At 51.8% G+C, this 23,800-nt stretch overlaps 12 protein-coding genes across 12 annotated transcripts; 6 read left to right on the top strand and 6 right to left on the bottom strand.

Annotated features, from left to right (window-relative positions):
* Positions 1–305: 305 nt before the first annotated feature.
* BD324DRAFT_618158 (hypothetical protein) lies at positions 306–1,018 on the top strand. Its single transcript, XM_022014997.1, has 4 exons — positions 306–658; positions 747–771; positions 824–868; positions 920–1,018. Exons 1-4 carry the CDS (start codon positions 628–630, stop codon positions 984–986), a joined length of 168 nt encoding a protein of 55 aa, XP_021872859.1. The 5' UTR covers positions 306–627; the 3' UTR covers positions 987–1,018.
* A 56-nt stretch (positions 1,019–1,074) lies between these two features.
* Positions 1,075–2,271, top strand: BD324DRAFT_618146 (glyceraldehyde-3-phosphate dehydrogenase; the record flags this gene model as incomplete). The annotated part of the gene is made up of 6 exons (XM_022014996.1): positions 1,075–1,311; positions 1,353–1,464; positions 1,502–1,580; positions 1,632–1,875; positions 1,917–2,031; positions 2,079–2,271. Coding segments are annotated over 6 exons (859 nt in total), but the record flags the coding sequence as incomplete, so codon positions are not given.
* Positions 2,272–2,801: 530 nt separating this feature from the next.
* On the top strand, positions 2,802–4,891 carry BD324DRAFT_618140 (chitin deacetylase-like manno protein MP98). Its single transcript, XM_022014995.1, has 6 exons — positions 2,802–3,276; positions 3,345–3,750; positions 3,810–3,905; positions 3,958–4,053; positions 4,109–4,332; positions 4,383–4,891. The coding sequence occupies exons 1-6, from the start codon at positions 3,123–3,125 to the stop codon at positions 4,784–4,786; spliced, it is 1,380 nt and encodes a 459-aa protein (XP_021872857.1). The 5' UTR covers positions 2,802–3,122; the 3' UTR covers positions 4,787–4,891.
* On the bottom strand, positions 4,883–7,336 carry BD324DRAFT_618139 (NADP-dependent oxidoreductase domain-containing protein). The gene is made up of 7 exons (XM_022014994.1): positions 6,852–7,336; positions 6,003–6,785; positions 5,741–5,958; positions 5,434–5,700; positions 5,307–5,390; positions 5,114–5,267; positions 4,883–5,071 (listed from the first exon to the last, which is right to left on the bottom strand). The coding sequence occupies exons 1-7, from the start codon at positions 6,931–6,933 to the stop codon at positions 4,911–4,913; spliced, it is 1,749 nt and encodes a 582-aa protein (XP_021872856.1). The 5' UTR covers positions 6,934–7,336; the 3' UTR covers positions 4,883–4,910.
* A 17-nt stretch (positions 7,337–7,353) lies between these two features.
* BD324DRAFT_649089 (hypothetical protein) lies at positions 7,354–7,883 on the top strand (the record flags this gene model as incomplete). The annotated part of the gene is made up of 4 exons (XM_022017934.1): positions 7,354–7,495; positions 7,563–7,652; positions 7,706–7,818; positions 7,875–7,883. The coding sequence occupies 4 exons, from the start codon at positions 7,354–7,356 to the stop codon at positions 7,881–7,883; spliced, it is 354 nt and encodes a 117-aa protein (XP_021872855.1).
* Positions 7,884–7,918: 35 nt separating this feature from the next.
* BD324DRAFT_641280 (amino acid transporter) lies at positions 7,919–9,902 on the bottom strand (the record flags this gene model as incomplete). The annotated part of the gene is made up of 10 exons (XM_022017413.1): positions 7,919–8,127; positions 8,179–8,326; positions 8,373–8,816; positions 8,867–8,970; positions 9,040–9,106; positions 9,156–9,260; positions 9,321–9,467; positions 9,521–9,590; positions 9,643–9,841; positions 9,875–9,902. The coding sequence occupies 10 exons, from the start codon at positions 9,900–9,902 to the stop codon at positions 7,919–7,921; spliced, it is 1,521 nt and encodes a 506-aa protein (XP_021872854.1).
* A 357-nt stretch (positions 9,903–10,259) lies between these two features.
* On the bottom strand, positions 10,260–13,476 carry BD324DRAFT_618126 (copper amine oxidase). Its single transcript, XM_022014993.1, has 12 exons — positions 13,030–13,476; positions 12,875–12,980; positions 12,728–12,824; positions 12,329–12,679; positions 11,967–12,286; positions 11,568–11,925; positions 11,373–11,526; positions 11,223–11,326; positions 11,119–11,186; positions 10,831–11,074; positions 10,698–10,779; positions 10,260–10,655 (listed from the first exon to the last, which is right to left on the bottom strand). The coding sequence occupies exons 1-12, from the start codon at positions 13,295–13,297 to the stop codon at positions 10,339–10,341; spliced, it is 2,469 nt and encodes an 822-aa protein (XP_021872853.1). The 5' UTR covers positions 13,298–13,476; the 3' UTR covers positions 10,260–10,338.
* Positions 13,477–13,643: 167 nt separating this feature from the next.
* Positions 13,644–14,889, top strand: BD324DRAFT_649086 (Lactonase, 7-bladed beta-propeller-domain-containing protein; the record flags this gene model as incomplete). The annotated part of the gene is made up of 4 exons (XM_022017933.1): positions 13,644–13,783; positions 13,847–14,021; positions 14,073–14,379; positions 14,417–14,889. The coding sequence occupies 4 exons, from the start codon at positions 13,644–13,646 to the stop codon at positions 14,887–14,889; spliced, it is 1,095 nt and encodes a 364-aa protein (XP_021872852.1).
* A 24-nt stretch (positions 14,890–14,913) lies between these two features.
* BD324DRAFT_618123 (short-chain dehydrogenase/reductase SDR) lies at positions 14,914–16,157 on the bottom strand. The gene is made up of 7 exons (XM_022014992.1): positions 15,799–16,157; positions 15,731–15,753; positions 15,537–15,685; positions 15,334–15,482; positions 15,207–15,279; positions 15,081–15,159; positions 14,914–15,027 (listed from the first exon to the last, which is right to left on the bottom strand). Exons 1-7 carry the CDS (start codon positions 16,055–16,057, stop codon positions 14,986–14,988), a joined length of 774 nt encoding a protein of 257 aa, XP_021872851.1. The 5' UTR covers positions 16,058–16,157; the 3' UTR covers positions 14,914–14,985.
* A 220-nt stretch (positions 16,158–16,377) lies between these two features.
* Positions 16,378–17,413, bottom strand: BD324DRAFT_577123 (RmlC-like cupin domain-containing protein; the record flags this gene model as incomplete). Its single annotated transcript, XM_022013241.1, has 5 exons — positions 16,378–16,813; positions 16,862–16,933; positions 16,983–17,161; positions 17,215–17,304; positions 17,354–17,413. 5 exons carry the CDS (start codon positions 17,411–17,413, stop codon positions 16,378–16,380), a joined length of 837 nt encoding a protein of 278 aa, XP_021872850.1.
* A 731-nt stretch (positions 17,414–18,144) lies between these two features.
* BD324DRAFT_618118 (hypothetical protein) lies at positions 18,145–22,757 on the top strand. The gene is made up of 11 exons (XM_022014991.1): positions 18,145–18,776; positions 18,831–19,174; positions 19,217–19,611; positions 19,649–20,427; positions 20,467–20,622; positions 20,662–20,779; positions 20,819–20,959; positions 20,995–21,198; positions 21,238–21,515; positions 21,558–22,005; positions 22,045–22,757. The coding sequence occupies exons 1-11, from the start codon at positions 18,514–18,516 to the stop codon at positions 22,537–22,539; spliced, it is 3,621 nt and encodes a 1,206-aa protein (XP_021872849.1). The 5' UTR covers positions 18,145–18,513; the 3' UTR covers positions 22,540–22,757.
* A 96-nt stretch (positions 22,758–22,853) lies between these two features.
* BD324DRAFT_618117 (hypothetical protein) lies at positions 22,854–23,721 on the bottom strand. The gene has a single exon (XM_022014990.1). It carries the CDS (start codon positions 23,538–23,540, stop codon positions 22,884–22,886), a length of 657 nt encoding a protein of 218 aa, XP_021872848.1. The 5' UTR covers positions 23,541–23,721; the 3' UTR covers positions 22,854–22,883.
* Between the last annotated feature and the right edge of the window lie 79 nt (positions 23,722–23,800).

Here is a 23,800-nt window from a genome sequence, read left to right as displayed (position 1 = left end):
ATGTCCCGATGGTCAAGTCTCATTCGGCCCACAGGGCTGTCGGCGTGGCGTGAAGGGTTACCAGAGATCCACTTGTAAAACACCACGCAGGGTCAGAAGAGAAGGCACGTGTGGGCTGCTGGTAGACCATGGCCAGTTCCTATGATATTCCCACAATGCTGGTCCGTCACGTGATCAGAGCCCTGTCTCGTTGCGTCGCCGAATATCTCCGATCCGATCCGATGATTTGCCTGGCGTGCAGGTGATCCGACCGAAGATTGATAAAAAGGGCCCCATGGCGTAGATTGAACTCAATGAAGGTATGTATGAACATTGCGGACAACACTGCTAAGCGGTCCTACTTTCTCGGATAGCCGTCTGGTGTCGAGGCAGCATCTAGCTTACAGTGGGAACATCCCCCTCTCCCCCACATCGGCGTTTCGCGGTGATTCTCTCTTCGTGGCAGGTCGCTCCTTCTTTCATTCCCATTTTTCTCTTATTTTCGAATTTAAGCGGGCAGACAGTGTCCCCAACGCAATCTGTTTCTCTCATCCCTACCTACGTCTTTCCAGTGACTAAGCAGCAAACTCTTGTTCAAGCTCTTGTACTCTCAACATCTTCACATCTCTGATCAGATCATCTGCCACAATGGGAATCAAAGTCGGAATCAACGGTTTCGGTGAGTCTCCCTCTTCTCATGCAATGATTGCTTGCTGCACAACGTCATGGAAACTCAAGGAACGTGGCTGACTTTGGACTTCTCACAGGCCGAATTGGTCGAATTGTCATGAGGTGAAGGAGCAGAAGCTTGTTTGGTGTTGTGCAGTATTAACAAGCAATGTAGAAACGCCATTGAGCATGGCGATCTCGATGTCGTCGCCATCAACGAGTGAGCTAGCTGCCTGGTCTCAACGGGACTGCCTCAGCTGACATACAACAGCCCCTTCATCCCTCTCGACTACATGGTGAGGCGGGATCGTGCAAGCGTATACGCAATACTTTGCTGACACATATCAGGTCTACATGTTCAAGTACGATTCGGTGAGCTTGCCTAGCGAGGACCGGCCCTGCGTATCTACTGACACTCAACTCACAGATGCACGGTCGATTCAAGGGTGACGTCGAGACCAAGGACGGAAAGCTCGTCATCAACGGACAGTCCATCGCTGTCCACGCCGAGCGAGACCCCGCCAACATCAAGTGGTCAGAGTCTGGCGCTGAGTACATTGTCGAGTCCACTGGTGTCTTCACCACCACTGAGGGTGCCTCCAAGCACTTGGAAGGTGGAGCCAAGAAGGTTATCATCTCTGCTCCTTCCTCCGACGCCCCAATGTAGGTCGGTCTTTGATGACATGTACTGACCTCTTACCCAGGTTCGTTTGCGGAGTCAACCTTGACGCCTACAAGCCTGAATACAAGGTCGTTTCCAACGCCTCGTGCACCACCAACTGCTTGGCTCCCATCGCCAAGGTCGTTCACGACAACGTGAGTGTGACTTGGTGTGCATGGACTGACTAGCCAGTTCACCATCATTGAGGGTCTCATGACCACCGTCCACTCTACCACCGCTACTCAGAAGACCGTCGATGGACCTTCCAACAGTGAGCATTCTTCCATCCTTCCCCCATCCAGACCGCTGACGCTATTTTCAGAGGACTGGAGAGGAGGACGTACCTCTGCCACCAACATCATTCCTTCTTCCACTGGAGCCGCCAAGGCTGTCGGAAAGGTCATTCCCTCGCTCAACGGCAAGCTCACCGGAATGTCCTTCCGTGTCCCTACTACGGACGTCTCCGTGGTCGACCTTGTCGTCCGGACTGAGAAGCCTGCTCCTTACAAGGAGATTGTCGCCGCCATGAAGAAGGCCGCTGCCGGAGAGATGAAGGGAGTTCTTGCGTGAGTCCGATGGTAAAAGGGTTAGCGATTGACAATTGCAGCGTTACTGAAGACGAAGTCGTCTCCACCGACTTTATCGGCAGCACCGAGTCTTCCATCTTTGACGTCAAGGCTGGTATCCCCCTCAACGACAACTTCATCAAGCTTGTCTCTTGGGTGAGTATGACTTTTCTGGGTGATTTCGAACGCTGAACATTCTCCAGTACGACAACGAATACGGATACTCTCGACGTGTCTGTGACCTCATCGCTTACATGGGCAAGGCCGACAACTAGATGTCTGCTTAAAGGTGCTCGGATGGCCAAGCAGGGTCGTGGTACGAATATAGACTTCAAAAAGTGAAAACGAGAAAAACGATCATGAGGTATCGGACTCTTGCATGAATGGCTTCATTGCATTTCGAGGCGTCACACGCTTCATGTCACCGCTTCTTCGCCATGCGCCAGCATTCCGCGCCCTTCTGCTTTCGGCGAGTGAGCATTCCATTCGGCGGATTGTGCATTCAATAGTGACCATTGGTCCAGGGCAGTCAGGCTATTGTTTACATTTTTGTGTGTCACACAGCCCATGTGGCGTATCAGCACATTAGCGCGGCAAGCGAATGGGTTATCACAGGATTCAACTTTGTAATGCGATATGGGGGAAGTATGAAAAATCCTAATGGTTAGTTAGTAAGGACTGGACTAACAAGAACCCCCAGAGGTCAATCGCCAGCACCGCCGCTACACCTCCCGAGGCTGTTCTATTTATAGATTTCACTCGCAAAAATGCTGTTCATCACTGGGAAAAGAAAGGGAAAAAAAAATAAGTTTCACTGCTGACAGGGCAAGGGCTCCGGCGTCGGGTTTAGGGGGAAGAATTGGGGGGGGGGAGAGGCAGGGGGGAAGATCGCATGCACTGGAATTCACTTTTGTTATGAACTGACTGTCAACTTGTTCAAGTCTACTCTCTCCCCCTCTCAGTCTCATTTCTTGTGATCTATCTATAACTCACTTGATCATCTACAGTGTCAAGGAATAGTCAAGATCCATAATTGCAGGTCATCTTGTACCTGATCATCGATCACTCGGTTCAAATCACCGTCTTACCAGCAGAGAAACCGAATTCTCTTGTTTGTCACGTACCAAGTCCCAGTCAACACGCGCACCAGAGGAAAAAAAAAACTTTCATCCAGTCTACTGAACGATTCTCCACTCCACATTCATTTCATTTCCCCCTCCGCTTGGACTGCCGGTCGACGACTCGCCATGCTTGCCCTCGCTTTGATCCCCTTCGCGTTGGCGCCTTTGGCTTCTGCCCACAGAGGATGCGGTGGCCACGAAATTGGCAGAAGAAATTTGGGCATGATGGAACCTCGTCAAGCTAGTCCAACGGACGAAGCCAGCGGTGCAGTGTCCATCGGTGAGCGCGCGATCTTTCGAATACATTCAAAGTCACCTACTGAACTGACGACTCTCGGACGTGTTCAGACCCCGCCTTTGAGTGCTCCTACTACTCTTACGCCCCCGTAACCAACATCAAAGCCAACTACCCCACTCCCTGGATCGCTACTGGAGCCACTATCCAACCCAACGATCAAGCTGCCATGTCCCTATTCCAAACTATCAACGCGACTGTCAATGCAAAATTCCCAAATATTCACCCCAAGGGAAACCCCAACGGAAGTTTCGTCGGTGTCCAATACAACAACTCTGATCCAGACTGTTGGTGGTCATGGCATCAATGTGATACTCCCGCCGCCGATACCGGTCTCCAAGCGGATATCACCACTGTTCCCGAACCTTTGACTTGGGGTCTCGGTTTCGATGACGGTCCCAACTGCTCTCATAATGCTTTGTACGATTACCTCGCGGAGAACCAGCAACATGCCACTATGTAAGTTTTTGGGGTCCGAGCGTGTGTGGCTACAGAAGTACTAATAAAATGCCACACAGGTTCTACATCGGTTCCAACGTCATGGACTGGCCTTTGCAAGCTCTGCGTGCGATGAGTGATGGTCACCAGATCTGTGTGCACACATGGTCTCACCAGTGCGTTTTAGCCAGTGACCTCCGTGTGGCCGCATTGATTAACGATTCTCAGATACATGACTGCGTTTGACAACGAGCAAGTCTTTGCCGAACTTTACTACACCCGTCAAGTCCTCAAGGACCTGCTCGGTGTCACTCCAAAGTGCTGGTGAGCTCAACCCGCGAAAGTCTTTCTTGCCCAAGCTGAAGCCTTCACCTCTCAGGCGACCACCTTACGGAGACGTTGACAACCGTGTCCGTGCATTTGCTGCCGCTCTTAACCTCACGACGATTGTCTGGTCAGACGACACAGAGGATTGGCGAGAGGGCGTCGCCGCGGATGATGTCTCTCCTGCGGACGTCACTAGCAACTACCAAGCTGTCGTCGACAAGGTCGCCAACGGTACTTACGCGACTCACGGCCCTGTTGTGCTGAACCACGAATTGAGTGCGTCACTCATATCACCCTGTTGAGATTTTTCGCTTATGCCTCTCTAGCCAACTTCACCATGTCTGAATTCATCTCTCAGTACCCTTCGATCAAGGCTGCTTTCCAACACATTGTCCCCCTCTGCACAGCCTACAACGTGACGCACCCATACGAGGAAGAGGACATTGTCTGCCCAGACTTTGCATCTTATGCCGCTGGAACCAAGAACGTTTCTTCTTCCACTCCCGACACTAGCTCCACCACCACCTCCATGGGCTCCTCGGGATCCATGACGGGGTCCGCTACCGGCTCAGCCACTGGATCAGCAACCGGTTCTCACTCTGCTTCCGCCTCGTCTTCCTCCAAGACTGGTGCTGCTTCTGCTCGGCTTCAGCTCGTCGGCCTTACTGGAGGATGGACTGCCTTGATATTCGGAGGAGTTATCGCAGGTGCTTTCGCCACGCTCTTCTAAGAGTGTCCACATCGTCTAGTTATGAACTAGTCACTTTCACGGACTTTGACTTTTCCCTTTCCCTGTATCACGACATGCGACATGCAGGCATTTGTTGACGCGATGCAATATGATCGATCTATCATCATCTGTATTCGGCTCCGCAATCTCCAATCTGTTCAAACATTTGTCTCCCGCGACTCCTTTCCAAGATCTTTTCAATAGCGGCCATGTCTTCGTCTGATAATCTAAAGCTATCAATCTTGAGATTTGCCTCGTCGTGCGAAGTGACGCCGAGTCGAGATCCTAAGAGGTGTTTGAGCGGAAGTTGGAGGAACCTCAGCTCACCAATGATCACTACCCCTGTCTCTGGCTGATCTAAGACCCATCTCGCTGCTACATTGGCTACGCTGACATTGTGCGACTCTGCAATGCCTTTTAGGGTCTCCAGTAGTTCTTGGAAGAGCTCCCATCCACCCCATGCTTTGATCATGTCCAGATACTGAGCGGGGTTCAGCGGTATCGCCAATACCAAGCTCACCTTTCGCTGAGACGTATTGAACCCATCCTTATACACGCTCGGCTCATCCATGCCGACCCACCGATCCGATAGAAAGCCACCGCACTAATTCGTGAGCTCTGCGTCTCGAGGAGGAATATCGACTCACGAAAGTCCCATACGTCACTAATTTGACTCCATACTTTATACACGCTTGTGCCATACCAAATCTCGGACGATGATCAATGAGAGAGTATTGTACTTGATTCGAGACGATACCGGCTTCTTGACCAATGGTTTTGTTGAGATGTTCGCAGATCTCCACCATGGTCTTTGTATCAAAATTACAGAGACCGACTGCACGTAACAGATCTGGATCACGTTGAGAGATCTGGACGAGATGCACAAACACGTCAAGGTACCGCTTGTCGCTGAGCTTTATACCGTCAGGAGACCTCATAGTTGGCGTCACTCACATGCTGCCAGTGAACTTGGAGCAAATCGACGACGCCCTTGACTCGATTGGATCGCTCTTGGACTCTTGCCAGGACCCACTCCCGATCGATCGTTTCGGTCGAGGGGACCGGTGCGAACTGACAGTACTTTGTCGCGCAGATCAGAGCCGGACGAGTCGAAGGGAACATGATGTGATTTCTAAAGTTTCCAAAGAGAATCTCTGCATCGGCGTAGTGGTCTATGGTACGGTCCATCAGGTACATCGATCGGTGTGCGACTCACCAGCCATATCAGCCGCTATGAACCCCAGGGACGCAAGACTCGACATGGCCTGTGTGATGTCTTCCAAGCTGCTCGTTCCCCATGCCGGACTCGACAATTGCCATAGACCGTAAAACAATCGAGGGACTTTGATAGGACCCAATAGGGTGGTCTGTAGAGCTTTTTTCGTCCGTCTGATATTGTGCATTTTTGTGTATTCTGGTTCTTGGAATGGGATCCCAGAGTGGTCAGGGAAACAGAACCACAGCGTGTCGATCGTCTGCGCTACGGCCCGCTCTAAGGGATTGAAAATGTTGTCATTCGGTCGTAGGGACTGCTCCTTTTGGACGACCTGATGATAATAATAGAGATCCCGAACGAGAGTGACTAAAGCACCCCGCGCTCCGATAGACCTATCTCCACTTTCTTTGAGAGCTTGAGCAGCCTGAGCCATATCGCCAGCGGCGTAGACAAGTGTATCCCTTAGTGGTCCGGGGGTGTCTCGTATGAACACGTTACTCGTTAACATGGCCCGAGGGATACTGGCCAGGAGCAGGAGTGCGGGACCGAGCATGTGCGCAGAGAATCGGATTCGAGCTTCTCGGAGTGTCTCTTTGAGGCATTCGGTTGGCTCCTGAGTGATATTTGAAGCATCAAAGGGAGTCGGGAACAGGTCAGAGGAGTCGGGAATAGTTGGAGGATGAGCTTCGAGGTAGGCTCGGGTCACAGAGGTGAATAGAGACGCATTGGTATGGTTGGCTCCGAGCAGAGTCCGTACCACACCCCGAAGAACATCTGGAGATACTTTGTCATGATCATGATCAGTGTCCCATTCCATGACATGCCCGGCCCGGTGCCGCACCAACTCACGCTGTGAGATCAAAACATCATTCATCATGGACACATGACCTGCGGAAATAGCCTCAGTCCCGTTCTGCTGCGGCCCCGGCATGGCGATCAGCAAAGCTCGTGATTTCAGAGTGAGTCGATCCAGCTAGTCCCACTTATGAGGCAAGTACGGTGCAACAGAACGAGGAATGGATCTAGGAGCAGTGCTTTGGTGATTCACCCGGGCGAATTATCGGATCTATTCTGAGCGATAGGCCCCCCACTCGCAGGTTGTCATTCCTTGGGATCGAGCTGTCTTTCGCACTCGTTCGCAGGATGAGGTAGTCGTCCCACCTCCTCCAGATCCTGAGACCATTCATCTCGGATATTATGCACGTCAGTGATCTCTTTTCCAAACAAGATCGTAGTCACGTCTACCGTCATCCATGCCCGAGACGTGTAGGTGGGGAAGCCGGGGAAACTGTCCGCGTAACCGAAACGCAGCTTGCAGTCTACTTTTGCCTTCAACCGCGAGAGAAGCATAATGAGCAGCAGGACATTCCAGCTTTACGACCTCAGAGTTGAAGTGCAATCCCCCAAAGACTCTCGACCGATGCTTTGTTCGAGTCAGCCAGGAGACTACTTCGAACTGAAAGGCGAGGTCTTGACATTACCTCCAGGACAAGGTACGCGACATGGGCCGGCTTGGTCGTGGCCGTCTGTGGGACAGGCTCTCATACTGACGACTTTCAGGCTTCTCAGTGTATTCGTTAGGCTCAGTTCTACCTCTGCTACCCGCAAAGCAACGAAGCACTTCTCAAGCTGATTGGATGTCGAGGGAAGGTAAGCGAATAGGCATGTTTGGCCGGCTTTGTCCCAGGCTTATAAGTTGCTAGATGTCCTGGCTTGCCCTGATCCAGCTTGTGGATCTACGATGAAGGTCATTCGGACCGCTGTCTCGACATGGGAGCAGAAAGAGACCGGCGAGGTGGTGTTACTCGAGAAGAAAGTGAGTGATATCTTTCGCCTATGCAGAGTCTTAAAAACTGAGCGCCTCCCGCACAGGCACTTTGAACCCTTTAGTTGCATTTCTACGACACCCCACTCATCTACAAGAACTTGTTCAGCAGCTTTTCCCAAGTGGATAATCGTCCATATATCGAATCAGCATTCAAATCCTTTTCCTCCTCCCAGGTTCTCAATGGTCCCTCGAGATCCATGTCTGCGTAGGCGATCGGTCGATCCCGCCGGACCAACTTGACAATTATCCACGCAGGGATGAAGATGAGAACATTGAGGTAGTTTGTGAGGAACGCAGCTGGAAGAGAAAATTAGCTTGGGATTAGGTCATAGATGACAAGCAACGTACAGTAGCTGAAGGTCGGGGTGAAGGCAGAAAATCCGCAAAAGAGTAGAATGAGCGTAATGACAATCGAAGCGAACCAAGTGAGATACGGCTGCAGAGGCGCTTTGTACGGTAACCTGGTCCTTGAGATACCTTGTATTCGCATGCCACGCTGTCAAGAAATCAGCTCAAAACGCTCTGTCCGCCGCTCGACTCACCTCGAATCGGATAAAGGTGATGCATATGACACACCAAGCGATCAGACCAGCGGTAGTGACGATATTGACCAACCAACCGAAAGCTTGCATAGCTGTGGCTCCGAGAGACAGATACGCCAAGGAGCCAAAAAGCGAGCTGACAAAGACACAGACATAGGGGACACCCCATCTGCTGACCCGTAGGAACACGCTAGGAGCAAATCCATCCAAAGCGAGACCGTACATTGTTCTCGATGCAAGAAATGTACAGCTATTTCCGGAGGAGAATGCACTGGTGAGGATGACAGCGTTGATGATAGAAGGTAAGACCTTGACTCCGGCACGATCGAATGCGATAACAAACGGTGAGGCGGCGGTACCGGATTTGTCGACTAGATCGAGAGCATTTGCTGGAACGATCATGCCCATGATAAGGACAGAGATGATGTAGAAGATGGCAACGCGCTGCATTCCGGACGTCAGGAACATGTCTCGGCGGATGGTTCTCGACTCACCCAGAAAGTAGTCTTGACAGCTCTAGGGATAGATCGCCTTGGATCTCGGGTTTCAGCTCCGGCAGTAGCGACGACTTGAACGTTGTTGTAAGCGAATGCGGCGGCTACGTGCAACATTTGGTGTCAGTTGAGTCTCTCTCTCCATTGAATATCTCTGCATCAAATAAGCTCACAGATCATGACGTTCCAAAAAGACAAGAATCGACCTGCGGCTCCAGTTGTGAATTGAGCAATGATTGGCTATCATCGAGGCGTGAGCTGAATTCCATCGCGGGAGGAGTTCGCCCACTTCGTACGGAGCTTTCCAGTACCTGAATCCAATCCGTTCTTGTCCTTTGACTCCCCCCAGATCAAGTATGAGACCACCAAGTATCAAGCCCACGATTAGAGCAATCTGCGCCGATATACAGTATCAGCGATAAAGGTAGCCGCGGCCGTAGATGTCCCGACGTACCTTGAGCAAGGCGAAAAAGTATTCAGATTCGCCATACCATCTCACAGGACAAAAGTTGATGAAGACAATCCCGGCCCAAAAGATGGTGATGCCCATGGCTGGCGTGATTTTGGGGTTCCAGAACCCAATGAGATTAGTCGCAGCCGTCTGTCATTGAATCGAATGAACACGCCATCTTTGTCACCCCTGAGAATACTCACGATCTCCGCTGGCATAGTCACTGCCATAGTGTAGGCGAAGTCCCATCCTACAACCATAGCCGTGGATTTACTACGACCCATTGTCAGTGGCCTCGCCCAGATCTCAATGGGTATCCGCTCACTCAATATACAAGGCAGTATGTCGAATGAATCCTCCAGAGAGTGGAATGAAAGCCGAGAGCTCTGCGCTGATGTATGCTATACAAGCTGTGACAGCTCCCATGAGGATATAAGCCAGGAGCAGACCCAGAGGTCCCGCCGAAGCTAGAGCAGAGCCAGTAGATAAGAACAATCCAGTTCCGATCTGTACCACCGAAAGGCCTCAGATCCAATGATCAGAAAGAAGTCGTCGACGACTCACCATGCCAGCCAAGGCTATCATGGACAGACTGACCGAGTGAGTTACGTTTTAGGCCATCTTTAGCCCAGGTGCCGCTCACTGTCTCTGTTGCAGACCCAACTTGACGCCTCCCTCTCCTTGAGATAAGACCGGAGTGGCGCCTGAAGAGAATGGGACGGTAGGTGGGCCAGTCTCGAGGTCTCTGCCGTCTTTGATCTCCCTCTCGTTCTCAAGAGACGTGTCGGCCATCTTGCTGTTGGTCAAAGCCGAGCTCAGAGCAAAAGAAGATCGTGTATGGTAAAATGTCGGTCCACTGTTCGCCCCCCACTTCCCAATCCTTGAGTCGGAGTGATTTTATTATCTTCTCGGGAATTTTCTAACTCGGGCGAGGTATTTCTGGCGCCATCGGGGATCACCGGTCCTCGGTCCGGGTTGACGTACCCCCCTTCAACCTGACATGCATAATGTTGAGAATGTATCACAGCTCCCCACGCCCATTGAACGCCCCGACTTTAGCTACCAGAGGAGTGCCCACATCCGATATCAAGGCGTATACATCCTCATTGATCGCTTTCCCATCCTCATTCCAAGCCTCACCATCGCGGTAAGCCAACTTTGGCGGTCTGGGTGGAGAACAAGTCGCAGACGAAATACTCTGTTCTTCGATCACCCAGCCGCCCTTCTTGTTCAATAGGACAGAGTTGCGAGACTCAATGGAGACATCATGATCGTTGTAGTTCCATGGAGTCAGCAAGACATAAGATGTTGCGACATTGGTCAAGGTGTTTGGGGTGTCTGGGGCCAAGTGAGTAAATAACGCCAAACAATCAGGCTCACCTTCCGCCCGGGGGATGTGATGCGTTCCCAAGTTGATCCACAGGACGAGATCTTCCTGGACGATCGACTCGTTGTCGAAGAACTAGCAGCTACGTCAGCTGGCCGCCACAGGGCTTAGGAAGGCAACCCTCACTTTGTAAAAGTTGACAGGAGGAGCACCCGGCAAGTTCATATTCCACATTGAGCTGCTTGTGGGCTCATCGTCCTTCCGTTTAGAGACTGCCAAGTGGTGCTTGGCCCAATTGACACTATTCTCCGTCCGCTTGCTATCGAGATTGGTCAGATGGCAGAGAGGTCCGGGATGGACAGCATAGCCTCGGTGATTGCCCCAAGCGTTTGTGGCATTCTGGTTTAGTATGACATAGGCGCCTTCCATACTGAGACACGAGTCAATGGACATTCTATACAAAGCCAGACTCACTTGTGAGGGTATTCCAGCAGGGACTCTTCCTCCAGAATTCTGCGAACAATCTTCTGTTGATGGCGGGTCTGCGTCGTCAGCACAGAATTAGGTCATGCACATACCGTGCCCCAATCATCATCAAACCATGGAGCTTCTTTATCCTCCATCTCCAAAGAAACAGCCATGAATGAGTTCTGCGTACCCGCAACGTCAAAATCCACTTTGACTGTGATGATTTAGCTGCCACCATCAGACATTCCATGTAGGCTCACAGTTCATCACGTGGTCGTGCAGCGAACCCATGTTTCGCTCATGTATACGGTGCCCGTAATCATCGTCTCCTTCGTGCCAGTATCCACCTTGCAGATAGCCCGAAGCAGAGACTCGGATCTCGATCGTACCGTCCAATTGGAACGTGTAGTCGAACTTTTCCGGTCGGTCAGACGTCACAACGGAGGGAAACTCACGATATAGTCATAGTTGCCTACTGATGAGACACTCCTCACGACCAGCTCGTACCCTTTGACGGCTCCCATTTCATTCTTCGCTCGACCCGTATGCCTGGACAATGGTCTTCCACTTTCCCGCTCGAATACACAAATTCCTTGCCTCTGCACTGCTGTACCCCGCTCATGGGTAGTGGCACTCAGAAGCAAAGCATCATGAGGACAGTCGTAGCCTAGGATGACGTCTCGCACAGTACCACCCATACCGAATGTCCTGTCGAGCCACACCGAATTGCCTTGATGGGGGTCACTGCCAGAGTACTGCGCCATCGCTTCCTGTGGAGAAAGTTCATAGATGATTCGTTCGCCCCGGAAGTTGCTGTGACGAAATGAGACCAGAGTCTGTCTGACATCACTCACATGTCCCAGAGATGGACACCCATGTCTCTCTCAAAGCCGACGTAGAAGGCCCAACCCATCCAGGTCACGTACTGCTCCTTTTCGTCGAACCTGTATCTGGCACCGTCAAAATGAACACTCCTCGGTCCCGCTCGATCGTCCAGATCTCTCATCTTGCCCCGAATTGCGCGAGTAGCCCACTCGTATGAAGAAGGCGGCGATTTGGTTAGATGTCCTTCCTTCCATGCCGCCACTAAGTCGTCCAATCCATCGTACATTTTGCCCTCATACACGGCTTTCAAGACAGAGTATTGCGACATGTCATTTCCACTCATGTCGACCTTTGAATGATCAGTGAACCAATGAGGCGTTCAGGCACTCACGTAAAAGTACATGTCAAGCGGTTGAAGCCAACTACCGGGATCAGCTCGTCTGAGTTGGCCCCATGTGCGTCTCCATTTCCCGTCGTAGCTCGTCGGCGCTATGCCTGCAAACTGAAGTGTCCCGTCCAAGATTGATCCATTGAACAGATCTCGCGTGACTGGATCTATAGGAGCGATGATCGTGGCGAAACGCTCCGCCAGCATGGTCCAATTGAGAAGGATATGGGCGTTCAGAGGGACAGGGTTATGATAGTTTTCAGATCTCGGTCGGAAGGTTGTATTCTCAGAGATGGGCAGTGGGCCGACGAGGTAATCGACGACGACGTCCTTTCCTCCATGGGCGATAATAGCCTACAATGTATCAGCATAGCTGCACCGAGACGCGGAATACAGACTCACGTGTGCGTATCGATCGAGGGGGGTTTCATCTTGAAGATATTTGAGAGCTTGGCTTTTGGGTGGATGAGCCACTTCGACCAGCTGGATATAGTTATCACTGTACCAGATCTCAGCGAGTCCCTTCCAATCTGCGACTATTTCGCGCACCTCGGGCTGGCACCTTGTGCATGAGTCAGATTCAGCCCTCTCTCAGGATCAGATAGCCAAGCTCGAACGTCGAGTGCTTCTTCGAGATCGAGATTCTTCCAGATGTCTGCAGAGAATATCAGGCTCCTTCATCACTTGTATCTATCTTCGCTCACTTGTGCGAGGCGCAATGATAGGTAGTGCGTCGGTACTGGGACACATTGGAACGGTTTCAGCATGGACTTCTTGCTGGATCGAACCGGCCTTTGATGAGACTGGGATGCACCGATGAAGGACCGTCGTGATGAGACCTCCGATCACAGCGGCCGATACGAGCTGAAAAACGCTCCATGAACTTGACTTGGAGCGACGGGGAATGATTGGCTCGACTGATGATCGGTCAAGATTCTCCTTATCGAGGAGTGGTTGTGAGAGGTCGGACATGATGCTCGACTTGAAATGGGTTTGAGTCGGAAGCTAATGTGATTCTTGGTGGATAAGTGTGATGATATCTGACAGGCGGTATCCTGATAGAGCAGACCTAGGATCTCTGTCTGACTATCCCACTTCTCACCAGCCCAGAAACCACAGATCGCAACAGAGGTGGGAAGATGAATATGAAGATATCGGGCATCGACCGCTTGCGCGCGGTCATATCGGGCAAAAGCCTCCTCGCTTCGGCGATCGCCGAATCCGGCCGGCGCCGGACAACATGAGCCGGGAGACCAACCGAGCTCGTTAGCGAAGTGTCATTGCTGTAGTCATCCTGGACTCACAAACTACGACGACGATGTCGACAGAGCATCTTTTATTGCTAGGTACCAATATCGATAAGATCTACGGTGTCATCTTCGACGAGAAGGCCAAGACTTTACGGAAGACTGCAGAGAATGAACTTGCTCCAAAATCAAGTTGGATCATCCAGCATCCGTGAGCTCCTGCTTCCTCCTTGGCGTGACACCTCCTCGTACTGATATGCCGCCGTTCAACCAGAAATATTGCAGATCTGATCTACTTCAATGCTGCTGGCGAGTCCAAGCTGTTCGCTGGGACATTTGACAGACATGGAAAAGTGACAATTCTGGACGAAGCTCAGCAGAGCGAGGAATCGAAAGGTCCGTGTCACTTTGCTTTGGCTCCGGACAACTCGGCCTTGATCGTCGCCAATGTGAGGGCCGTCATTATATATCACAGCGGGAGGACTGACGACTTCGTGCAGTACCACTCGGGCAATATCTGTATGCTGCCTTTGAACGATAATGGCCGTTTCATGAATGCCAAGACTGAGCCGTCGCTCAACTTCACCCCACCGCACAAGCCTGTCGATCACCCTCGACAAACTGAAGCGCACGCACATCAGATCGTCGTGCATGACGGTCGAGTCTTAGTACCTGATTTAGGATCCAACAAGGTCTGGCGAATTCGCCCGGGGCATGGGGATGATCAGTCGAGATGGGTTCTTGAAGGTGCTGTCGAGGGCTTCGACGTGGGTGATGGACCTCGTCATGTTGTGGTGCATCCGAATGGTGAGTGAACTGCTTGGATTTGGACCTGACTCTCCAGGCAGAATTCTCTACGTTCTCAATGAGATATCCTCGGAGCTCACTGCTCATACCCTCCCCTCCGACCCGTCTAAACCTTCAGAGCTGCTTTCACGTCATACACTCTTACCACCTTCAGATCAAGGGAATGGGCCAAAAATGAAAGCTTCAGCTCTGATATACCTCCCGCCCCTGGCTCCGACTGGCAATGCCATGCTCATTGGGTCTAATCGCGATTCGCCGCGTGGCAAGGATGCCTTGGCAGTATTCTCCGTCGATCCTGAGGGTCGAGTTGAGAGAGCGCCAACGCCGTGGATCGAAGACGTTGCTCAGAGTCTACGAGGCGTAGCAGCAGACAAATCAGGGAGATTCGTCTGTGCTGCAGGCGAAGAGTCGGGCGGTCTGGTGGTATACGAACGTGTGGGAAATGTAGAATTGCGACAAGTCGCTAGATTGGATGAAGTAGAAAAGGTCATCGCGCCGCTGTGGGTGTAGTATACCCAATGTGTACAGGAGGGTGATGCTCTCAACAATGTATCATTACCACAGCTAGATATAAGCATACTATGAACTGCCGTCTCAACAAGCCGTCTAGCCTCGGCCGACAAAAGGCATTGTAGTAGCCATGATGGTCTGTAGGAGACTATTGAGCGCAGTCCCTGGCGAGTCGGATCTATCAATCTCACCTGAGACAGAATGTTGACTTCCAGGGGGAGCTCGGCCATGTAAACGAGGGCATCACCCACATGCTTGACGTCAAAGCCGCTGATAAATGGCTTCAGCCCTTCATGCTCCATATGAGAATCACTCACGCTTCGACTCTCGTAGTGCCGTCAGCTTGCAATTGACCCGACCCGGACGAGGATAATGACGTGTAGGCGTTGCCTGCACGCGAGTACCAAAATCAGACCTGCTATTACCCTTTCAAACTCTGCTTACCAATATCAATCTGACTGCAGGCGATGTTGTGCTCCCTCCCTTCAAGAGCTATAGACTTGGTGAGACCCGAAATGGCGTGCTTGGAGATGGTATACGCGGCTCCAAGAGGACGAGGAGCGTACGCAGAGATAGATCCGTTGTTGATGATCCTTGAAGGGTGAGGTTCAGCTCGATTGGACTCATCTGAATGAAAGACGCCTTACCTTCCCCCTTGTGGCTCTTGCTCCCTCATAAGCTTGAAAGCTTCTTGAGCACAGAAAAAGGCAGAAGTGACGTTGAGATCCAAGACTTCTTGGAAAGTGTCCAAAGGGATGCGGTCGAATGACTGCTTGGGAGCTCCCATTCCGGCGTTCTGATTAAGTCAGCATAAAGGTGAGGAGATACAATGAGATCTCACGTTGAACAAAAGGTCCAGACGGCCTTGATCTTCATCAGCATGACGCTTAATGAGCTCTGGTGACTTACCGAAATCTCTTCGGATGATGTCGAACAATGCCTCTACGAATTCCGGCTTGGCAAGATCCCCAACGACAATTGTCGTTCGTTCTGACCTATCATCTCCCATCAACCTGACAGTCTCCTCCAGTGCATCTTTCCGTCTACCAGTCAAAATGACTGTCCATCCAGCTGCGTTCAACGCGATAGCGGAACTGCGACCTATTCCACTGGATGAACCTGTGACCAAGGCGATCCGACTGCGGGGCTCCTGTTCTGCGATGGACATGGCGATAAGTTGATGTTCAAATGACCCTAGATGGGTGGAGTGAATATAGAAACACTCTGTCCGATGTGACTGGTCTGCCCTCTGGTCTACTGATAATAAGAATGAGATCCAATGCTCCCCCGCATCCGGTCATTAATAGCGATGAGACCGGAAAATCACGGAACCAAATCGATCGGAAGCTCGGACCGGTACATGCCTCGCGATCCGGTCACTGCCCAGTGAGTACGACTTATTGATGCATGATGTTAGGTACACGACTCTTCTATAACGTACAGCTCAGACAGGCAGAGGACTTTAGCGGGATTGCTCTAGGATTCCCTTTATTGGTCCATCTCAAAGAGAACCAGTTCAGCGGGCGATCCACCGGTGCTTTCAATCTCCAGCACGTCGCCAGTTTTTGCACCTCGGATGAACAGGCCATCACCTTCTCCGAGAACCGCCTCAGAGTCTCCGTTCTTGATCCTGATCACTGCTGTCTTCCCATCCTTGGCGGCCGCCTTTGTATTGAACCCGGAGGTTTGGGTCAGATGAGCGTACATGATCTTGGCCCCGTCAACACCCTTGATGGTGGGTTGGAATGTGTGCTGAAGGCTCTTGCCTGGCGAGAGAACGGTAGCGAAAGTGTTGAGGGCTGCGTTGATGGGACTGGGAGAAGATCCGGGAACTTTGTCTTCCCTTTGGTCGAGCACGTTAGGAGAGCCAATGGGGGCGACAATATGGGCCAGCTTGTCTGCCTTTTCGTCATCGGTAAAGTGACTGAGAGGGAATGTCAGGATGCGCTTGAATCAGATAGAGCGGGCTCACCGAGTGTAGTACTTTGGCTTGAGTCCTCGTTGGTTTGGTGTAGCCCAGACTTGAAGGAAATGGTTACCAACTCTGAGTGCATGTCAACATCGAGCCTACCACGCGCTAAGCCGGCACTCACGAGTTGTGCGAGTTGTATTCCGAATGAGCGATACCTTGACCGCCGACAGTGTGCTGAATATCCCCTCGCTTCATCGTTTCGACATTTCCCATGCTGTCCTTATGACTGAGTTCTCCAGAGATGATGTAGGAGAAGATTTCAGCCTCTCGGTGTTCGTGCGTGGGGAACCCGGTCGTAGGCTACAAGCGAGGTCAATGGAAGACTCAAAGACTGCTTGAGCATGAAGACTTACCGCGACACGATCCTCATTGACGACTCTAAGGGCTCCGAAATTGTTGAAAGATGGGTCCCAGTAGTCGGCGAAAGAAAAGGTGTGAAAGGTCTGTTATATGCTCAGCTCGCGTTCCCTTCCGTTCATAGCTTCTACTCACCTTGAGCCAGCCGTGGTCGGCACCTCCCCTGGTCTCCGAGGGTCTGACTTGGAATTGCATGTTGGGATTGGGACTGGATGTGCTCAAAGGTCTGAGATACGTCGTGATGGTCTTGGAGACGGGCGATAAGGCTCTGGAGATAGGTTGACGGAGAATGATGGCTAGTGATACAATGAGTAAAGGGATGAGGTATCGAATGGTGGAAGAGGCTCTGTGTTTCGCCAATTTGAGAAGTGAAGAACGCAGACTTGTCGCAGAGGACCACTATTTATATCTTTCTCTCTATCCTTCCTGGTCCAATGAACAGATTCTCGATGGATGAGCCTAGAATGAGCTCGAGGGGCGTGCTGCTGTAAGCCTCAAACTGAGGGGGTAATAGTAATCATAATAATCTTTGTCAATCAAATGGATTTCCCGACGGAAACTGGATCAATTAGCACAGATCTACCGTGGGATATTAGTCATCCCCACGTGGCCAGCTCTTGGCAGAATTGAATCCGACGGGATCTGATCAATTGTCGCAACGGGAGATCCCTGTCAATGAGTCTCTATACAGAGGAAAATGCTTGTAGGGCAGCTTCGACTGTTATGTTCTCGTGTCGAGGATTGAACCATCAGACCTAATCCCACTGGACAAAAGCACCCATCTCGAGAACCCACCCACCTCTACCTGTTCAGTGTCGTAGGTGAAGATATGGAAATTTTTGATTTTCTTAAAATCTGAGCGCGCGCCGTCCGCACGCGTGTGGCTGATAAACCCCCCAGTCTGACCTCCAGATGTAACGGGTTAGTATCATTGACCATCACTGCTCTGATATATATCCACAACTTCCCAGTGCCAGTGAACAGGAACACGATTCACATCCCATAGTCTTATCCGCCCTTATACGGGTAGCCAGCCACCAGGACTTGACTGTGACTATCCGAACAGAGCCTGGCCCATTCCCGTCACGGCATCAGGCACCGGGAACGTGTCGCAGGAGATTTTTGTATCGCCTTTTGAACGCCTCTTTCAAAGTCTGCCTGCCCATCAGTCCTCCTTATTTTTCTCCCCTACGAGGACGACGGCGAGACTTGTCACTTCATCCATCTCTTCTTCTTTGACGAAGCACATTGCAGGGACTAAGCAAGCTGCTGAGCAGACGATCCCTCCTCCTACCATGCCATCGAGATCTCAAACCCTCTACACGGTATCTAGTGCCTCTCCCACGTCCTCTCCGTCCTCTTCGCCCATTCCTCTTCCTGTAGGCAGCAATGTGCTGTCTCCACGAGCCTCCTCGAGGCAATCCTCACCCTTCTTTGAGCCATCTCCCGGGTCGCCAGCCAGTCTAGCGCTCAGCAAACAGCTCAGCAGAGGGACAACGCTGAGCTTTGGTGAGGACGACCTTGATGCTCAGGGCTACCTGTATTCCCTGCGAGTCGCGTAAGTGTATTGCGAACCTGATCGTGTGTCACCCGCTCAATCGACCTTGCGCAGCGTGCTACGACAGCGGCTGGACGCTCCTAGCAATTCGAAACGATCCGTCACACCTCCGATACCCTCTCCCCCGCTTCTCGCATCTTCTCCAGAGATCAGCTCACCCCCTCTGGGACCAGCAATGAACAGACGAAAGTCCTCCTTTGGCTTGAGCAAGAAGAAGAAGGACGATGAGGACAGTCTGAAGCTGCCGAAAGAGTTCCTCGTCGAATTCTGGAACGTCCTTGAGGCTGAGAACGGGAATCAAGGCTGGAAAATCACAACTGCAGCCTTTTTGAAGCAGACCAAGGGAACAAAGACGGGAAGCGGTATGAATCTGAGATATCTGCCGGTGCTCCTTGACGGTAAGTGAATTGAAAGATCGACCTGAAACTCATTGTTTTCAGCTTTCAGCCAGGTTGCTGCCGCGGAATCTCAGGCTTCATCCATGCCACACGAACACCAGTCACATCTCCTGCAGCTTCTGTACAACTTTCTCCCGCGGTCGACCTTCTTCTCGCCCCTTGCGCGCTCTCAAACAGATAAAGACAAGGATCTCCTCTTCAAACTCCGGACTGAGGTTCAGGCTTACCTCGGTAATCAGGATATTTCTCGATCCACCGCCACGACGCCGACAGCTGGACCGTCTCCGCGGCTAGGTTCAGAAACGAGAGGACCGCGAAAGGCGCCACCTTCACACACCGCCGACTTTGTATCCTTGGTGGGAGATGTATGGGGAAGATCGCAAGAAACGTTGACACGGGATGTGCTTCGAATGGAAGAGTCAGATTCGATTGAAAAGGTCAGCAAACAAACATGATCTGGAGGCTGATCCTCAGACATACTTGCTCGATCTAAAGAGGGAACTCGCCGTTCAGCCCGGGCCTTTTGGCGGTCTCGAAAAGTCTAGAAAGCAACGTGCTTCTCAGCAACTCACAGAGCTTTTGCAAAAATATCCTCGTCTCGCTGCGCCAGGGGATCCGAAAAATGCCACCGTTACGAGCGACACCTCACCCTCGTTCTTTGTCCCGGTCCAGAAGACTCAGGTCCTACGTAGACTGGTGGCTCGTGCGAGCGGGAGAGCAGACGAGCTCGTCGAAGCGTGCCGGCGGATATGGATCGTGCCCTCGCGGGACGAGCTGGAACGAGAGCTGGTCACGCTCCATGAACAGTGGAGAGCCAGCCTCGGTGGAAAGCGCGAGATTGAACTTGCAAGGTTGATGGCACCCGTCATCAAAGATCTCGAGACTGAGCTGGAGGGAGAATCGTCGCAAGCCATCCGGGATCTCTCCGATGCACTTTACGACTTGCTCGCCAAAGCTATAGAGTCCATTTTCCCCATCACCGATATCCCACCCGCTCGACCTCCTGCATCCCTGCTCTATCTCTTTGCTGCTGGTCAGGACATATTTTTCAACCTGGGCGAAAGTATTCTTATCGACCTCTCGGACCAAATCAAAGGAGCAGCAGTCCAAGAATATGTCATGGTCGCACAGGCAATGCTGTCCAGTACACCTGTCCATGAACACCAAGGTGTGGACCACTTTGCAAAAGTTGCCACCTGGATCGAAAGGGAGGTGATAAATGTGAAAAAGTCTTGGGGCTCTGGACTGGGAGAGTGAGTGTAGAGAGAAATGCGTATGCTGACGAGGTGCAGTCGACTCGATCCGGCGAGTATCATCCTTGCCAAGCAGCTGCCCTTGTTCTGCGCCGAGTTACAAAGTTTGGACAAGCCCTCCAGTTCCTCCGAGGTGTTCTCGTTATACGATACTGTCGCGAGATTGGTCGACATGTGGGAGGACCAGTGCCCAGGGTGAGCATGAAGCTGGTGGAGTCCTGCTGAGATCAATAGGCAAGAGATGGGCTTTGAGCTGCATCACTTTTTCGAACCTCACATCAAAGCTTGGCTGAGAGAAACAGAGACTTTGTCCATCCAGGAATGGGTGTCACGCGCAATCGGAATGGATGACGTGGGTCTCAATTCTGAGGCGGGCGCTGATCGCCTGCAGTGGCGTCCAGATGGACATGCCAAGCACTCTCAATCCGTCACCGACCTGTTCCAGTTCATCCATGCTTCGCTCAGGACCATCCAGGAAGATCTCCCTCTCAGCGACTACAGGCGGAACGTGTACCTTATTGACTTGTCCAAGGCAAGAGCAGTCTGCGAACCCGAGCTAATGGTCAGATCATCTCTGCTGCCGTCACACAGTATGCCGCCACCATCAACGCTGTGTTCATCGCCGATGTGACCCCTGCAAAAATATCCACTCCGACTACCGAGTTTCAAGCAATGCTCGGGGGAAAAGCTGGATCTTGGCTTGCCAAAGGTCAACAGGCTGTCAAATCTCTGGAAAAGAAAAAGGTCGATGGGTTTGTGGCGCCCCCAACGGTAAGCAAGATCAAGCTATGGAGAGGCTAATGACTTCAGGCTTGCACCAAGCTCATGGATATCACGCAATCCCAAGTTTCCTTGCAGGATATCATCTCGGACCAAGATATTTCCTCGAAACCCAATGTCAAGTCCTTAAGAGTGAATGGCGACGCGACTGGCCGGCGAGCTGTCACTGTGACTCTCATGCGAGGCTCTGGCATGCTAGCGAAAGGATCCACAAAGGCCGCCGATGCGTTTGTAGTCTTCAGCGACAAGGAGACAGGCGATAGACTGTTGAAGACTCAGACGATCCTCGGGAACGAGAATCCCCGATGGTGAGTCAATCACCTTTGACATTCACGTTGACCTGATTTCAGGAATGAAACTGTCGAGATCACCATGGGCAGCGCCAAAATTCTTGAGTTCTCAGCCTACAACCGATCACTCGTCGGCAAACACGATTTGATTGGTTCCGGTACTCTCAAAGTCGACAACGAAACGTTTGTGTCCACACCTGTACGCGACCTCCTCGTCACGCTCACTCCACAAGGCTCGATCCGAGTCCGACTCGATATCGAAGATGGCGCAAGCAACGATGCAAATCGATACTTGTCGACGGCAATGCGCAGTCTTGAGCGGACCGAAGTCGACATGATGAGGGAAATCACCGACCGTATTGGCGAGACAGTGCAGATCGTCCTTTCAACTGGTACTCTGAACAATCTCGCCAAACAGCTCAAGGATAAGAAGCGACCAAAAGGAGCGCTGAGCGATGGCGAGATTGAAGCCAGTCTCGGGAGCCTTTTCGAATCTCTCAACGCCAACGTGAGATCAAGCATAGGAGAACTCAAGCTGACTTTGTAGTTCGCCGTCTTTACCCAGACTCTAGACACAGTGACAAGAATAGCTCTGATGCTGGATATTTGGCATCGAATCATCGACACTCTCATCTCCCTTCTTGTGCCTCCTTACTCTGATCAACCATGCCCCTCGCGGATCTCACCGACGCCCATGGAAGTTGACATCATATTCAAGTGGCTACAGATGCTCAAATCATTCTTGAACGCGTCGGATGATGCTGGTGAGCACGGTGTACCGGCTTCTCAACTGCAAGACCAACGATATCGAGATTTACTGGTCTTGGGTCAATACCTCGATCTCCCGAATCCAGCTCTGAAAGAACGATGCTCAGCCGCTGTAAAGGCTGCACTGGCTGCACAAGGAACCGAGGATAGGAGGAAACAGGAGCTTATAGAGACTGCTGAGGTCTTGTTGAGATTGGCTCGAACACGATCGGATTTGGGACAATTCCTCGCGCAGCAAATAGGTGTGCTGGCACAGACGAGGGCGAGTCGATGAGCGTTTGATGATTTTCGGAAACAACAGGGCTGTCGTGTATATAATGGCGAGAGAAGATGTGGATCAGCATGAGCTGACCTCGGAGACGTCAGCAAGCATGTCATGAGTGGCTGGGAGGGATATGTGTTATCCGGCGAGGCGCTTTTCATTTTACACTTTTGCACTCCTGCACAGTTCGCCAGGACAAGTCGATGACACAGCATATGCATGCTTGCACATTCTTAAAACTGACTCATCTGCCCTCTCGACAACCCTCTATACGGTCTCGAGGTACGTACGGAAATGATTCGTGTATTTGTAGCGGAATGAAATCTGATGAGACGACTCCGGGACTTTCGCTCTCATCACGCGTCACTGGTGGCATCTGAAGCTGCAGGAGAGCCTCCAGATTTGAGCTTCTTGGGTGCAGGCCCAGTCGGCGTCGCTGTGCCTGATCTCCAGCTGAGGGGACGAGGAGTGCCAACGTTGCTGCCGGGAGCGAGGGAGGACCTGTTGCTGCTGGGAGCTAGGGATGATCCTTTGTCGGCGTCTGAACAGATACATTGAAACAAGGCGCCAAATTCCGCTGCTGCGACGTCGTCTTCGTGGTCGGTCGCAGTTCCCCAGAACATCAGGCCATGCGCTGCCAGTACGTCGCTTATGACGGCTTTAGAAGTGATTGGCATGTGGGTGAAGTACTGAATAGACAGCTGAGTCCCGATCTCCTCGGAGCCATCGTAGAAGTCTCTCGTGAATTCGACCATCTTTGGAATCATTTGAGGATCCACCGCGGAATCATGTAACTTGTCGATGACGGCGGCTGATGATGCCGACAGCTTGGAGTAATCACCTTTGTGTTGTTTGAGCTCTTTATGGAGCGTCTCGAGTGATGCTGCGTTCGAGTACATGTTGTAAACGCAGGCAAGTCGTTCAGGTAGTAATGTGTGAGCTTCTTCTGGGGTCTTCACCTCGTGAATCTGGATGAGGTCGCGTCCTGCATCGTAAGCCAACATGGCGTTCATAGTCTCTTGGTCCTGGTCAAACTCTTCAAAACGGATCCCAGACTCGCTTGAAGGCGTGAAAATGACACTGTCGCTCGAGATCTGTGATGCCTTGTCCCATGGAGTCGCGGTACCCGAGCTCGTTGGGGTAGCCTCTCCAGATGTGGACGGGGTCGGTTCCCCAGAACCAGGTGGACTGCTGACACTGGCTGACTCGCCGCGAAAATCAAACGCTTTCAGGAGCTCCTCCTTCTCAGAAGGTGTCAACGTCAGCTTTGGAC

Source organism: Kockovaella imperatae (assembly GCF_002102565.1).
Source record: "Kockovaella imperatae strain NRRL Y-17943 chromosome Unknown BD324scaffold_3, whole genome shotgun sequence".
Lineage (NCBI taxonomy): Eukaryota > Fungi > Basidiomycota > Tremellomycetes > Tremellales > Cuniculitremaceae > Kockovaella > Kockovaella imperatae.
This window is presented reverse-complemented; position numbering and strand designations above follow the sequence as displayed.